At 41.6% G+C, this 16,269-nt stretch overlaps 1 protein-coding gene across 1 annotated transcript in view; it reads right to left on the bottom strand.

Annotated features, from left to right (window-relative positions):
* The window catches only part of LOC124598662 (negative elongation factor B), a 136,201-nt gene that overhangs the window by 44,868 nt on the left and 75,064 nt on the right, over nt 1-16,269 (bottom strand). The window contains exon 8 of the mRNA XM_047136017.1: nt 8,167-8,241. Within this exon, the coding sequence (XP_046991973.1) occupies nt 8,167-8,241 (75 nt within the window). The remainder of the gene's footprint in view (nt 1-8,166; nt 8,242-16,269) is intronic.

The following is a 16,269-nucleotide window of genomic DNA, read 5'->3' as shown; positions in this document are numbered from 1 at the left end:
GAATTGAGACAGAAATCTATTTAAAATTAAGTAGGCTAATACTACAAAATAGAACTTTTTCGAGGGAAAAAAAAATAAATCTAACACTTCAAATAATATTTTCAATAACAAATGATGTGTACTTATACAGTACTTATAATTTAAATGTTTCATTTATACTGTACCCAAGGATTTCTTGAAACATTTAAGTCCCACCTTGAAACATATAAGATGTTTATTTAGAAATTTGGTAGAGGAGCAAAATTTTGAATTTTTCAGATAATTTCACTATTTGTGCAACAAATACATTGTAAAAATGCAGTTATCTAATTTTTAAAGTCTTTATTTGATCTTCAAGTGTAAACACTTCTTTTGTAGCACTTTGTAAAGTTTCCAAACACTTCGTTTCCAACCCTTTCACTTCCAAGTCTTTTTTCCTTCTTTTTCTAAAATGCTCTGTGCTTCTGTAAGGTGTCGTTCTTCAAGTTGATTATGATATTCCGCATAATGTGAGTGTGCATTCCTTGTGCTGTCAGTAAGGGATTTTGGACTATCCAAGTGGTCAACACTTCGTAGATTGGACACAGCATTGTATATTTGCCCATGTGAAACAACTGACTTCTTCCTGCCTCATGTTTTCAAAGAGGCATTCACCATTAACTGAAAAGACCATTTTAATGTTAGCATTTCTGTGGGAAAGGCTGCAAACTAATTTCATGGCAATGATGAAATTTTGTTATTTATCACAAGGATATCCCACCAGAAATGATCAACTCTTTTTTCAGTATGACTGTATTCTTTAAAATAATTGATAAAAGATGGCAGAGAAGTCAGAGTCTCAAATTCACACATTACATTATCTGCTGCAGTTCCACTTAGGTGATTACTTTCTGTGAGAATACAAAGCAGCTTAGCAAGATGTGATTTTGCCAAACTGATGTTTGCCACAATTAAACTTGGGTCAAGAAACATAATGGCACATATCAGCAGGTAGTTTAAGGGTGACCAGTTTTGTGACAAATGATTGAAGACTTGTCTTACACTTAAGAATATTGACAGTTCACACATCTGAGCTGCTTTTCTTTAATTCTGTATGGGTATCAAAACCCAGAATTACATTTTTTCAGTGTAACAGATTTTTTCCTTCCTTAGCAGCAGCTAACTTGATTGATCTGCTTCTTTCTAATACCTGTGGCTTCATAAAAAGCTCTAATGCTGTTTTTGCTGTAGATACCAAAGCTGTGTGGAGAAATTGAACTAACAGAGCATCTGTCTGTAACTGTGTTTGGAAAGGTTCAATATTGCAGGCTAAAAACTTGAAAAAAGCAACTTTGGCACACAGCAATGGATCATTAATAGACTTACTCACCAACATAAAACTTTCACTCTTTGGTTCATTCTTGCCCTTCTTCACGTCCTCGAGAAATTTCTTCATGTGTGGTCTTATATTAATTGCTCTTTGAGCAATTGAGGAATTCTCCAGCCATCTAATAGTACAAAATTTTTTTGGAAAAACAGTGAAGCCCGAATACTGTGTACATAATGTTCTCCCGGCCGGGACATTCTTGAACAAATTATACAAGGCTTTCAAAAACAATGCAATGTCCCAATGTGTTGCCTTGATTTCATCTTTGAAAGCATTATGCATGCAATGAAGCTCACAGCTACCAATACCAAGCAGTTTCAACTCTGCTGAATGTTCTTTATGCTCTTTCAGAAGCAGCCAGTCCACATTTGGCCTGTCCATTGAAATCTGGAGAATCTTTCCTTTGTTATGTCTTTTGCCATATCAATGAAACGAGATAAAAGGTCAGTAGCTCTCAAATGGCCAAGAAAATAGGAAGTAAGGTATCTTGTTGTTATCTCTTTTTTATCTTCATCCCAAAATCTTGTATTTACATCCATCTGTGTGTGTAACACAATTTTAATCACTAATTCATCAAAACCAAGAACAATATAACTCACTTCCATCAGCAACCTAAGCAACTGTTGACTAAAATAAGACACAATTATGAACATAAGAACGTATCCTATTTTATCTCGCTTAATTTGTATCTTGTCAGCTACAGCACTATCTCCACGCATTCTGGAGATTACAACAACATCCTTTTCAGCTTCCCGAAGTTACTTGTGTGTCATTACCGTATCAACACACCAGTGAATTTCTGCTGTCGTTACATCCTTTTTTAATACAAATTCTACAAATCACATGAAAAATTTGCTCTTGAAAGTAACAGAGATGCTTTACATTCTGAAGACAATGATACTGAACTCTGTGGTTCAGAAGTACTAGGTGACAGAATAGCAGTTGACTTTTTAGCTGAAAAAACACTTCACATGTAGATGATGTTCTCTTACTTAAAGCATGTTGGGTATGCTTTCCGCTACATGTGGCTAAAAAGCACCTGATATTACTTAAAGATATTTGGCTACACATTCAAGCCAGTCCTTTAAATTTATGTGACTTTTCTAAATATCTTGATAAAATGTGTTGCAATTAGACACTGCATCACTATTTATCTGTAAAAGAGGAACAAACTATTTACACCATTGTAAGACATACAAACGCACATACTATTCATTATTATGTTTAAGCTGTGTATGCACTGTCACAAGAAACATATTAGTGCTCGAAACATGTTTCCAAAACATGTTTCCTGTGGCTTTCCATTTCATGATATGTTTCCATCTTTGTTGGTTGGTTGTTTGCGGGATGAGACCAAACAGCGAGGTCATCGGATTAGGGAAGGATGGGGAAGGAAGTCTGCCATGCCCTTTCAGACGAACCATCCTGGCATTTGCCTGGAGCAATTTAAGGAAATCACGGAAAATCTAAATCAGGATGGCCGGACGCGGGATTGAACCATCGTTCTCCCGAATGCGAGTCCAGTTTTCCATCTTTGTTTCCGGTTTCTGTCCACACTGGTGGCTATGATTTCTTGTAGTATATTCCCATTGCCTGTAAGATGTTTGTAGTATAATTTTCACATTGTCTGCTATATATGTCTACTGATGAGGAAACTGCAATGATACTTGGCGCTGAATGATTAATACCCTAAAAAAGTTCACACAAACAAAGTAAAAAGTCTCGTCGTTGGTGGATGAAAACATACTAGAGAAGAACTAGCGGTAATAACTTGATAAAGGAGCTGACTATGGAAGACAGCTCTGGTTTTTGTAACTTCACTTAGATGTCATCCACTGATTTTGAATTAGGGGGCTCTGGTAGAAGTCCTGAAGGTTTGTGTTATGGTAACTAAATGAAAAACATTGTTAAATATGCATATTATCAAATTTTTATTCAGCTGGTATGATTCCACATAATTCGCCAAAAATTACTTTCTTAAAAGTGTCGATACTTTTTGTGTTGCTTATGAATGTGATAGGAGAATGCACATAGCAGCAATTCTCTGCAGAGTGTCTTTTTCTGTGCTGTTTTTTTACTGTTTGCTTCACACATTCAACAAGCAGACCTCAGCCTGTATGTAATAATTTGACAGTCTTCTACACTGACCACTCTTTTTTTTTCAGAAAACTCGCTACAACAACCAAAAAATAACATGGATCACCTCTGTACACCACACAATGCGACATATAAACATATGCTAGTGCTGTGCAGCAATGAGCCAGTGACATGAATTAACCGCCTGAAAAACTATTTCCTTCGATCTGTACTGACCCTGCTAAGAATATATATTTCCATATTTCAAAACACATTTTGAAATGGTGTGTACAAGCAGCAACTAGAAATGTATTTTGAAAACATGTTCCAAGCTCAGTGTATATGCAGGTTCAGAACTCATAATTTATGACTTTGAACCCTATCTACCGACTCTTTCATTAATGCAGAACAATAACAATACTTTAAGATCAACAGTTTCAACAAACTTTTTCAAAAAATAAACAATTAACCACATGTAGAGAACACACTTTGGGATAATGCACTAAACAAAGATAAAAAAGAAAATAAAAAATGTAAAATAAATTCAAATCAGCATGAATGAGATTTAAATACGTGTGTTGACATCATGAGAATGTGGATCTACCTAGTTTCATGTTTATATACACAAACCTGCTTCATAAATTTTAGTTTACATGAGATGCATAATGCATTTTCTGTTGACTTCAGATCATACGTTAAAAACACATATTTGTTTAAGTTGGCTGTGAAAACATCTTGTAAACACATAGTAAAAGTTATACTGAAAACAATATTTTTACCTCTCCTTTCTTGTAACAACTGAAACATGGCAATAAAATTTTACCACTGGACGATATTAACTTCAACAAAACCATTATTTAGCATTAGACCTGTTACACTTCAAACAATGTTGCAAGGGGTGTCTGTTCCCTTCAACTGTTCATTGGTGCCAACATTGGTCAATACTTACGGTATGATGCCAACGCATTCGAGACAACTTTTGGTTTAACTTGTATACAGAACATAAACATATATGATGCTTGGATCGCCACCAGTGCATTTGTGGCTCTGAGCAAGAATAATTGTATTTTGTCATTACAAAACAAAATGAAAAGAAACATGTAAAAGAATTTGGTGGGCTGTTAAGACTTCACATATTTTTAAATCAGCAAGTTTTAAATAAGATATAAAATTGTATGCAAATACATCCATAAACATATTTCTTGCTTGATAAAGTTGCATGAACAGACAACCTCACGTTTTGAAACGAGAACCAAAACTACACTCGCAACAATGTGCGGTCACTTTATCGACACTGCCAAAAATGCCCTTTGATGTTTGGTTAAAATACTGACAAGAAAAGGAGTCGTACCAAGATTAGGGCCAATATTCATATAAGTAGCACACTTCGAAATATTAGATATTTTAAAATTAGTGGTTTATAAAGCTCAATAAAATTAAATTACAATGCTAACTTAAAAACACAGAATTCCCTCAGATTTTAAGAAATTTCTGAAATTTTCCGAGAATCCAGGATTTACAGTAGAATTGCCACCCTAAAAAATGTACAGCACACATCAGTGAAATTTGGACCCCAGACTGCTCCACACATTAGCATGGATGTCCACTGTGATTGACATCAACAAGCCAAAACTGGGTGCGGATTTCCTGGCCACTACAAGTTACTAGCCTATATTGTGAATGCCCAGCTGATCAATTCAACAAATAGTTTGAAGAAAGCAGGACAGTGATGTACAGATGCTTTCTTCAGTGTTAAACCAGTGAAGTCCGACAGACCATACGCAGACATACTGGACAAATTTCCAGAGCTCAATCGCCTGCCTAGTGCACCGAGGGTTGTCAAACATTCAACGATCCACCACATCGTGACTACATCTGGCCCACCCACCTTGTGCTGTCCATGTTGACTCGCACCTGGGTGACTCGCTGTAGCAAAGGCTGGGTTCAAGGCCATGCTGCAAAAGGGCATTGTTCAACATCAAGTAGCTCATGGTCCTCTGCCTTGCACTACCCAAGAAAGACAATTCATGGTGATAATGTGGGGGCTAGCATGCTTTAAATGCATGAATGTTGCTGAACCGATATCTGGTACCATACTGCAGGATTTTAGCCACACCTTGGTGGGCTCAATTATATTTGGCAACCTGATGGGCTCAGTTATATATAGAAAAGCTGACTGCATGAAGGCATTCATGCAGAATCCTGTGGCACCTGAAGACATTCAAAAAATGGCAATCATTTAAGCTTTTTGAGAGCTTGTATATGACGTTCAGCCTCTGATATGCTACAATGATCTCATAGATATCCTGGATGGTATCTTGCCAGGCTTGCCATAGTATTTTGCACATTTCAATGATGTCCTGTTCATTTAAAAAATGTCCAAACTCTACAGCCACCACCTAATGACTATCTTTTTGGTGCCTGAGCAAGGCATTGTCGTTACCCCATCAAAGTGTACTTTGGGGTCACGGAAACTGAGTGTCTTGGGCATTTATTCACCCCTAGCTTCACACCACTGCAGGACAAGGTATGGGTGATCTTGAACATGCTACTACACCCACACACACAAAGACTTACGCCATTACCTTGGCATGATAAATTTTTATCAGGGCCATCTACCCAATGCCACGAAAGTGCTGGAACCTCCGACTGCTGCTGTAAAAGGCCCCACATCAAAATGAAAGACCCCTCTTACCTGAATGGAAGCAGTGGAGAGAAGCTTTATTGTGTACAAATGGAGCCTTGCAGAAGCTTCCCTGCTCACTCGCCTGATGCTGAACTGGTCGCTGTTCTGGGTGCCAGTCTTGCCACTATAGGCACATTGCTTCAACAATGCATCGGCAGTAGCTGTCAGTTGTTTGGTTTCTTCTTCAGAAGCTATCGCAGTCGCAACCTACTTGGAGTCCTTATGTCTGTGAGTTTCTTGCAGTATAAAAGACAGTGAAATACTTCCGCCCACCAACAAAAGCCCATCCTTTTGTGATTTAACTGGCCAGAGGTTCCTAATCACCCTTTTCAGAACAACAATACCAAGTGTACACCACACCAATTCCAATAGTTGGTACTCATGTTGCAGTTCTCCAGACATCCATTATATTTCCAGAACTGACAATATAACTTGCTGACTGACTGCCCTGCACTTGTGCCATTCTCTCTCTCCTCATGTGAACATTGAGAATGACAACTGGACAGCCTCTGCCACAACACCTCCACTGGCCTACAACTCAAGCTAGTGCCCATTCCTAGCTCCGCCCACAAGATTTGCTGTGACGTTTCAACAGGCACAACCGCCCATTTCTCCCAGAGAACTTCCAGCACAATGCTTTTGACCACATGCTAGGACTGTCACACCCTGGGAGCAACACCACTGTGTCACTCGAGGCCATGCATTTCATCTGGTTAGCATTATAGAGAGACTACTGTCAATGGATACGCTCCTGCACTGTATGCCAGCATGCCAAAGTTGGGTAGCACACCCATGCATCTGTTGGCGCCTTTCCCAACACGAAACACCACTTTGCACATGTCTGTTACTTGCTGACAATGGTGGACCACTTCACATTCTGGCTGGAGACAACATCCATAGCATACACTACAACAGAGACCATCGTCAATGCCTTCATCGCCACCTGGGTGGCACGCTTTGCCTGCCCCAGTCATGCCACAATGGACCACGGCTGCCACTTTGACTGTGTGCATTTCACACCTAACCTGACTGTGTGAAGTGCAGTTACACAGAACTACCAGCTACCACCCAGCATCTAACAGTTTGGCCAAGCAGAGCCAGCAAACACTGGAAGCCTCCCTAACTCGTCACGACACCACCTGGATGGAAACACTCCCAGTGGTAATGCGGGGTCTGCGAGTAACACCAAAAGAAGAGATTGGCACTTCACCTGCTGAACTTGTTTATGGACAATCCCTTGGTATTCCTGGTGGTTTTATGGAGGAGGTACGGTACCACTGACCTGCAACGCCTCAGTCCCACCATTGGCAGAATGTCAGTCACCCATATGGCCCACCTCCGACCACATGCACTGTTGTGACATGGCACCAGCAATATATTCATACACCTTGATCTATACAGCACTGTACACACATCATGTTACACACTGGTGGGTACAGCCACCACTTCCGCTGACCTACGTGGGGCCACACCATGTCAAAAACAAGTGCAATGACAAGCCAGCTAAGACATCAATAGACTGAGTCAGGCCAGCTTACATCTTGACCAGTACTGCCCAACTCAGGCAGAGCCCACGCCCATGGCCAATGATACACATATGCAGCCAGCTACCATCACACCATCATGTGGACTTCAGTCCTGCCCCGCCTTCCCCAGCCAGCCAGCACAGCCACCCTGGCTGTGCCCACCACAGCCATGTCCCACATTTTACCTTAATTAAATTAAAGAAACTACAAAAAAACTAAATTTTGGTCTCCAGACAGTGATCTGAATGCTGCTCCCACCAACTGTATCACCTTGCTTGTTAACAAGTGTGTTTTTAACTGATTACCCTAGGTAATTCACCACTCTGTGTAAGCTAATAATCCAAGAAAGGCACAATTGCAACAGCATCAAACGGTGGTGTCATTACATACTCTGGAATGTTGAGCAATGAAGTTTAATCAAATCTAAGGTCAAGAAATTACAGCATGGTAATATCTGCGTAAATGCAAATTTATAGGCAGGATGCCTATCAGAGTATGCTTAGAAAACTATCAATAATTTTTTTGTATCTTACCTGTGAATCTATCATCACCCAAGCACTGAGGCCCAGAGCCAGCATCCTCAGAAGCAGTATGAGAACTGTATTTTCCTGTAACAACTCAGTTTTATTATTTAGTTCTTTTCTGTAAAAAGACAGTGTGCTTATAATTTGTTTTTAAATTAATTTAATAATTTCATAAGCACTGTAAGAATAATTTTATACACACATGCTTTTTAAAAGACAACATAATTTGAGGCAACACAGTTTATTAAACTGTAGTTTAATACTCTTTGAAATTTATGCTGGAAAGAAAATGAAAACTGTAAATATTTTTAAATATTATTTACTGTGCACAGATGGTACAAAGTTTAACTACTATGTCAGAAATCTATCCTACATTTGTTGCAAGTCCAGAAGCATTCACAATGTGCCTAAATTACCACAGAAAATAGTTTGTTTGGGAGTCTGTACACTCACTGATGCATCACATAGCCTACCTCTTCATAAGAATAAAGTTTCTTGTTGCCCATTGATACTTATGAATGGCTAAGGCATATGAATAACATTTGATGCAGTGTCTCTGCAGTACAGCTGATGTAAAAGACACTCACACTTCTAATCTACGATTGTCACGAGTTTGAATGGGCTGTTATGAGTTATGCCTTGTTATGTTACAACCAAACATCTAAGGGCGGTAATGAACATCATTTTAATTTTGTTGCAGCCAAACGGGATTTCGACAAGGTCTGAGTAATATACACTGGTGCCAACAGTTACTCACAGCTTGTAGTAATCCAGGATAATACATTTTTGTACTAAAACATAATATTGACTGCTGGACTTTTCTTTCTTTCTTTTTCCTTTTTCGATGAAGAGCAATGAGTCACTCACTGCCTTCTCTCTATATTTCTCTTAGGTGGTGGTGGGTCTAGGTTTTATCCTCAAAGATAATTCTTGCAAGGAAGGCATCACAGTTACATTTAGTACGTTAAGGGCTTGCTGTCTGTTAGATGCATTACTGTGACCCCAGAGAACATAGTAGACACAGACACCATCATTTATTCTTCATGCATGCAAGACACTAAAGGGTCAGCCACTTGGCTGTTTCCCCACAGTTGTGAACAGTGTCCATCTTTTAGACACTTTGTAACAATGGAGCATATTAGATACAATGTGTTTTGCTGAGGCACAATTAGTGTTCATAGTTATTGAATGTTGTCAATATACATTCTGAGGCATCCTGTCATGGTGTCATCTGTGGCTGCTATAGTCTCAGGAAAAAAATGAAATCATCATATGGCATTGTTGGGCAGGAGCACCCCCCCCCCCCCTTCCCGGGGAAGTTCAGCCGCCACATTGGGTGATTTGCACATCGATGATGATGATGATGATGATGATGATGATGACAAACACAATACTTAGTCCACATGCGGAGAAAATCTCCAACCCACCTGGGAATCGAACCCAGGCCTGCTGCATGATAGGCAAGCACGTCACCACTCAGCTAAGCAGGTGGGCATATTCTCTGGAGTCTTAATGTGATGCATATAACTGAGACAAGGAGCAACAGTTAATGATGTCACACATTTGCAGACTTCTGAAGTCTGTTCATACACTTGCTGTTATAACCAATACACTTCTCTGCACTGAATTTAGCTATGAATTTCATTCAGTGAGTTTCACACCTCCATAAGACAAAAACTGAATATTAGAATGTTGAACAATGGAAACTCCAGTTAGGAATATCTACACTGTAGGAGAAGAAAGATTGTGACTTACAGTACAGAAGACACATTAAGTTGTAGATAGGCACAGTTAAAAGACACTTACATAAAGCTTTTGGGCTTGTCATTCATCAGTAACAGAGAAACCCGCACCATTCATACACACAAGCAAGTACACCTTACCTCATGGACACATGACCACCAACTACAGCAACTTGGGCTGGATGCTGGAGTTAGTGGTCATGTGTGCATGAGGTGTGCTTGCTTGTGTGTATTTCTCTTTTGCTAATGAAGGCTGTGTCTGAAAGCTTTATGTAAGTGTCTTTTAATTGTGCCCGTCTGCAACTTAATGTGTCTTCTTTACAGCAAGTAGCAATCTGTCTTTCCCTACATTGCTAATATCAGGCTATTGTTTACACTCGGTTCACACAATATGTCAGAGGATTATCCATTGTTGCACTGGTGCGTTCATACAACAGCAAATTTGCCTGAAGCTTTCATTTACTCCATCTCTACTCTTAATGAGAAAAGTACACTCAGACTGAGTATTAATATACAAGTTTACATAAATTTTAGTCTTCCATATAGTCTGTTATAGTTTTTGTTCTCTTCACACATACTGTAATATGTGTCAACAAAAATAAACAGTGTCCAAAAATATAACATGGCTACATAAAAAAAAAGTCTATTCATCAAGCAGTGGCGAAAGGAAACACTTAAAAGATGTGGAAATGCATGAGCTTCAGAGCCAGTGGTGTCTCTTTCTAGGAAAAGGGCTGATGGGAAAGGAAGAGGGATGAAAGAAAAGGACTGGTAAGGTTTAGGAAATCGGATGAGTTACAAAAGAGTCACCCAGAACCCCAGGTCATTGGAGATTTACTGGATGGGATGAGAAGCAAAGGCCATGCCACATTATAATGTGGTATTTCTTATGTCCTTATCAGCATACCAGACATTTACATTCTTCATTTGATCCATGGACTTTGCCAAATGTACATATTTTACGATGTAACCCATTTACTGAGAGCCTTGTTGATACATGCCTCTAGTCCTTACATTCTCTGCTCCAGCTGACATCCAGCTTAGTTGGTATGTTGTAGAACTCTAGTTCTATCTCTTCCTCCTTCATGTGCATGACATTAATCAGCTCCTTACATGGTTCTGTGTAAGATAGACAGTGTTGTCGTCTGATGTCCTCTATGAAATAAATCTCTTTCAGGAATTTGTAAGTAAAGTTGGGATGGCACTATTTACACCATTCCTAGTATCCATTTCACAGAAATTGTCTTGCTTTGTTCTATTCTTTTCATATCACCAATCTTAGTTTTTCTCATATGGTCTCTATACCATACTTTATGACTGGCACCACTGTCACTTCGAATAGTATCATTGCTGTGCTTGTTGATACATTGATTAAGTTTGGGATACTGCATGAAGCTCTGATGGCTGTTGCTACTCTTTCCTGAATATGCATATCAACGGATATTTCTGTTGTCTACAATGTACTATCTCTGGTGCACAGAGACTCACTGGCTACTGGCTCTCTATTTTGACTTTACTGGTTTTCTAATCAGGTATAAAACATCATGTCCATTGGATTCAATATTTTTGGAAGTCTCTATTAATTTATGTCAGAAGGGCATTTGACTGTCACCCTTGGTACTGGTATCTTCTCCCCTTGGCCTTTTATTCCTCTTGAGGACTTTGCTGTCACTGTCTCTGTGCCTTATGTTGTAACTGCAGGAACAAGCCAAGTCTAATTGCAGTACCTTGAGGATAGTACATAGGAAGAAGTTCAAGTTGTAGCGCTGGACGCTAGGCGTGGCCGAAGGGTCAGCCGAGGCGGCACTCAAACTGTTACGCAGCGGTGCTTGATAAGAAAGTAAACAGCCAGCAGATACAAACAAAGGTCTGTGTAGGGACTCATGATAAGCAATCAATTAAGGAATATAAACAGAAAACATTCCTCGCTAGAGAGAGAGGTCTGGGAGTGGAGAGAGAAAGAAAGAGGGCCATTGGTGGGGACAGCGCTACGTCATAAGGAGCCAATGAAGGGCTCAGTACGCAGTGCGTGACCATATAGAGAGGTGCCTCTATCCCTCCACTCAGCCTCTGAAGAACAATAGCAACAACAATGTTTTAACGATACCAAATAAGGACAAGTTGCCTTCGACGCTACGTCATGCCAAGCGCTGGCGGGGTCGAAGGGGAAACGCTAACAAAACCCGAGAGCACGCGGCTCTGGGGGCTGGTCGGGTCTTGTCTGGTCGGGTCGAGTAGTTAGAGAGTGATAGCAGCAACCGACTTGGGCTGAGGAACGGGCTGTAGGCAGGCAGCCGGAGATGGTCGCTGGAGAGCGTTAGGGCGTAGCCGCGGGACTCTAACGTAGTGTGCTAGGAAATATTGCAGAGCTTCTAGTAGGCAGTCGGAACGGTGGAGTCAGTCACCGTCTCTGTGTTAGACTTGGCCTTCCTGTGAATGCAATCACCGCGCAGTTAGGGTGAGCTGTATTCATTCAGAATAAACTGCAATTTGTTAAAGTTATCAAGACTTCAATTCTACCCGCTTCCTAGCCTTGTACCTTCACACCAGGGATTTCTACATCTTAGCCAGATCAAAAAGTCTCCTTCTCACTAAGGTCAACCGGCTAAATCCCTTTTACGAGCCGTGTCGCTCAATCCCTCGCAATACCCACGCTTGGGACGCGACATAAATAAAAAATTTTGGTGCCAGGTGTGGGGTTATCACAAAGGCGCATAGGCAAATAGGAGGTAGGAGCCATTAGGTTTTGCTACAGCGACTGTGGCAATTGGCAGGAAGTTGTGGCGGCTCGCAACTTTCAGCATTAGTAGCACCAGTACGTCAGAGTCCAGAAAGGTAGTCCTCGCGGGTGCAGGGCAACGCAGGACAGCGGCAGCGCGACGCGGAGCGACGAGGCACAGAGGTGCCTAAGCAGCCAGCGTTCGAGTCCAAAGGTCCGGGCCGAGCAGCAGCAGTAGCGGCAGCAGCCATAGCAGCGGCAGCCGAGGAGAGCGACAGGGTCAGCACAGCCCAGCAGAGCGGCGGCCGGCGCATCGCAGCACCACGGGACAGCGCGGGCGCAGAGACAGCGCGGAGCAGCGCGGAACAGCGTGGGACGACGCGGATCAACAGAGCAGACGGCGCACCACAAGAGAAGCGGTACTTGTAAAATTGTCTTAAGAATATTGTATCTTTGTTGTGTAAAGTGTTAATGTAGTTAAGATGCCCCAAACTAATGAAGTTGCGTCATCCTCCACTAATGGTAAGATGTCAGTGAAGGAAGCCCTATGTATTGTTTCGAAAGTGTTCGAAGGAAATAAGAAGGATTTAAGGGAATTTATCGAAAATGTAGATGCGGCATTTGAATTAGTAAAGCCAGAGGAACACGAAACGTTATTAAGTTCGTTAAAGCAAAGATAACTGGTGAGGCCAGGTCGAGATTGCAGGTGTGTGAACGCACAGGTATGTGGCAAGAGGTGAAACGCGTTTTAGAAGAAAACTATGCGAGTAAGCGTACCATAGACTACTATGCATGTAAGATTTTCCAAGCAAGACAGGGACAAGGGGAACCAATAGCAATGTGGGCAAGCCGAATAGATGAAATGCAGAGAGATTTTCGTGAAGAAGTAAACAGAGTTATGGCCAGAGAAAACTTGAAGGGTGCGATAGAACTAGTTGATTCCTTAGGAAGAGCGTGCTTTATACAGGGTTTAAGTAATGATAGAATACAAACAATAGTGAGAAGCAGAAGCGATGAAATTACGTTGGCAGCAGCAGTGGAGTTGGCACTGCAGGAAGAGAGTGCGATATTGTCCATGAAAGAGCGGGGACTAGCCCTTAGGGTAACGTACACCTGAAATAAGGAAGCGGTGAAAAACGCGAGAGAAGTTAAAGAGTTGAGATGTTTCAATTGTGGGTTGAGAGGCCACGTAGGAAGCAGGTGTAGAAAAAACAGGCCAGAGCATAGAGTACGGGCAATGATGGGCAGAGTTTACAAACTTTTGCTATGGGTGTGACAAGCCGGGACACACAGACATGGAATGCCGGGTGCGGTTAAGAAAGGTTCACCCGATAGATGTAAGGGAATTCAGAGGAAATCATAAAGAAACCGATGGAGGGTTACGAGAGTGGAGATGTCCACAGTGTAATTTACCAGGGAACTGCGGAGTTCCGTGCACGAGAGTAAAAGATGTTGCGTGTTTTAAGTGTAAGCGGCAGGGCCACTACGTGAAAGATTGCCACGAAGGGACCTGGCACGCCTGGAGAAAAGGCAGGGTGCCAGTATCGAGTAAAACAGGCAAGGCGGCACAGTCGGGCCTTGTTGCGATAGGTAGACCCACAGTGAGGGTAATCGACTGTGCAACAGAAAACGACGTGGTAATGTTGTACTACGTAGAGTTAAAGAAGTATTTGAAGTGACTAATAGACACAGGAGCACAATTGTGTTTGCTAAAGAGGACGAGTATTCCAGTAAAGAGTATGCTTGGAATCAATGAAGCAGAAAGGCTTCGGTTAAAAGGTGTAACGAGTGAAGCCGTTAGCACAATAGGCACGGTACAAATAAACTTAAGTATAGACGGATCTGAAAATGTGAGACAGAAATTTCACGTGTACGGTAGAGGTGTAGACATTCCGTACGACGGACTGATAGGAAGAAATTTCTTAACAGAGCATAGAGTCAAGCTGGATTATGCAGGTAAAGTAATACGGCTAAAAGGGCGAGATATACCCTTAGTAGTAGAGGAAGAACCAAAGGGACAAGAGATAGAAGCAGATTCAGAAATAGGCAGCGAGATAGGGCCCCGGGAAGAAAGAATAATGTTGTTGAAAGTGGACGGAAAGGTATCACGGGGAATCGAAAGAGAAATGGTCATACCGAGGCAGGAGATTGCACAAGGGGTGCATGTACCTGAGTCTTTAGTAAAAGTGCGAAACGGGAAATGCATAGTAAGTGCATTGAACGTGTCAGAGGACAGAGTTCGACTAGGTAACGTCAGATTAATAACGGAAGAATTAGAAAGAATAGCGAAAGTACGCGAAGTAAAATGTAGCACTGATGCAGTAGGTAAGACGGAAAGTCGTGCTAGTGTGTTGCGAAGGCAACTCAGAACGGATCATTTGAAAGTCGAAGAAAAGAGTGCTCTAGCAGAGGTCTGCACGGAGTACGGAGATGTATTTCATCTACCAGGGGACAAACTGTCCTATACTTCTGCAGTGAAACATAGAATACCGATTGCGCCGGAACACGCGGGGAAGGTAGTGAACGCTAGACCGTACAGGATCCCTGAAGCGCAAAAGGAAGTGCTAAAAGAGCAAATAGAGCAGATGCTGAAGGATGACATAATTGTCGAAAGCAAGAGCGCATGGAACGCACCGTTACTGCTAGTTCCCAAGAAGTTAGATGCCAGTGGCAAGCAGAAATGGAGAATCGTAGTGGACTACCGACAATTAAATGACATCACGGTAGGCGATGCATTTCCACTACCAAATATCTCCGATATCCTGGATCAATTAGGGCAAGCCAAGTACTTCTTGACGCTTGACCTCGCAAGCGGGTACCATCAAATATTGACGGACGAGAAGGACAGAGAGAAAACGGCATTCAGTTCAAACTATCAACATTACGAATACAAAAGAATGCCGATGGGACTGAAGGGAGCCCCAGGATGTTTCCAGAGACTGATGAACACAGTATTGGCAGGTTTACAAGGTGTGAAATGTTTTGTCTACTTGGACGACATAGTATGTTATGGGAAAAACCTGCAGGAGCATAACGAGAAACTCCGGGAAATATTTGACAGGTTGCGAGAGCACAATTTGAAGTTGCAACCAGACAAGTGTGAATTTCTGAGGAAGGAGGTAATCTTCCTAGGTCATTGTATCACGGACAAGGGAATATCACCGGATATGGCAAAGGTGGAGAAGGTGAACTTCTTCCCACAGCCGAGAACAACAAAAGAACTAAAAGGGTTTCTAGGATTGATAGGGTACTATCGACGTTTCATTGCAAATTTCAGCAAAATTGCGAAACCCCTCCATGAGCTCTTAAAGAAAGGAGTAGAGTACCAATGGGGAGAACGACAGAACAATGCGTTCGAGGGACTGAAAGAGAAATTAGTGAATCCTCCGTTACTTCAGTACCCTGACTTTACGAAACCGTTTATAATCACAACGGATGCGAGTAACGCAGCGTTGGGCGCAGTGTTATCGCAAGGGAAAAAGATTGGCGAAGACTTGCCGATTGAATATGCATCCAGAGCACTGAACACAGCAGAACTGAACTATAGTACAACGGAAAAAGAGTTGTTGGCTATAGTGTACGCGGTAAAGGTTTAGATCATACGTGTATGGGCGAAAATTCACAGTGGTGACGGACCATAAGCCACTAACA

Source organism: Schistocerca americana, chromosome 1 (assembly GCF_021461395.2).
Source record: "Schistocerca americana isolate TAMUIC-IGC-003095 chromosome 1, iqSchAmer2.1, whole genome shotgun sequence".
NCBI classification, from domain to species: Eukaryota; Metazoa; Arthropoda; class Insecta; order Orthoptera; family Acrididae; genus Schistocerca; species Schistocerca americana.
This window is presented reverse-complemented; position numbering and strand designations above follow the sequence as displayed.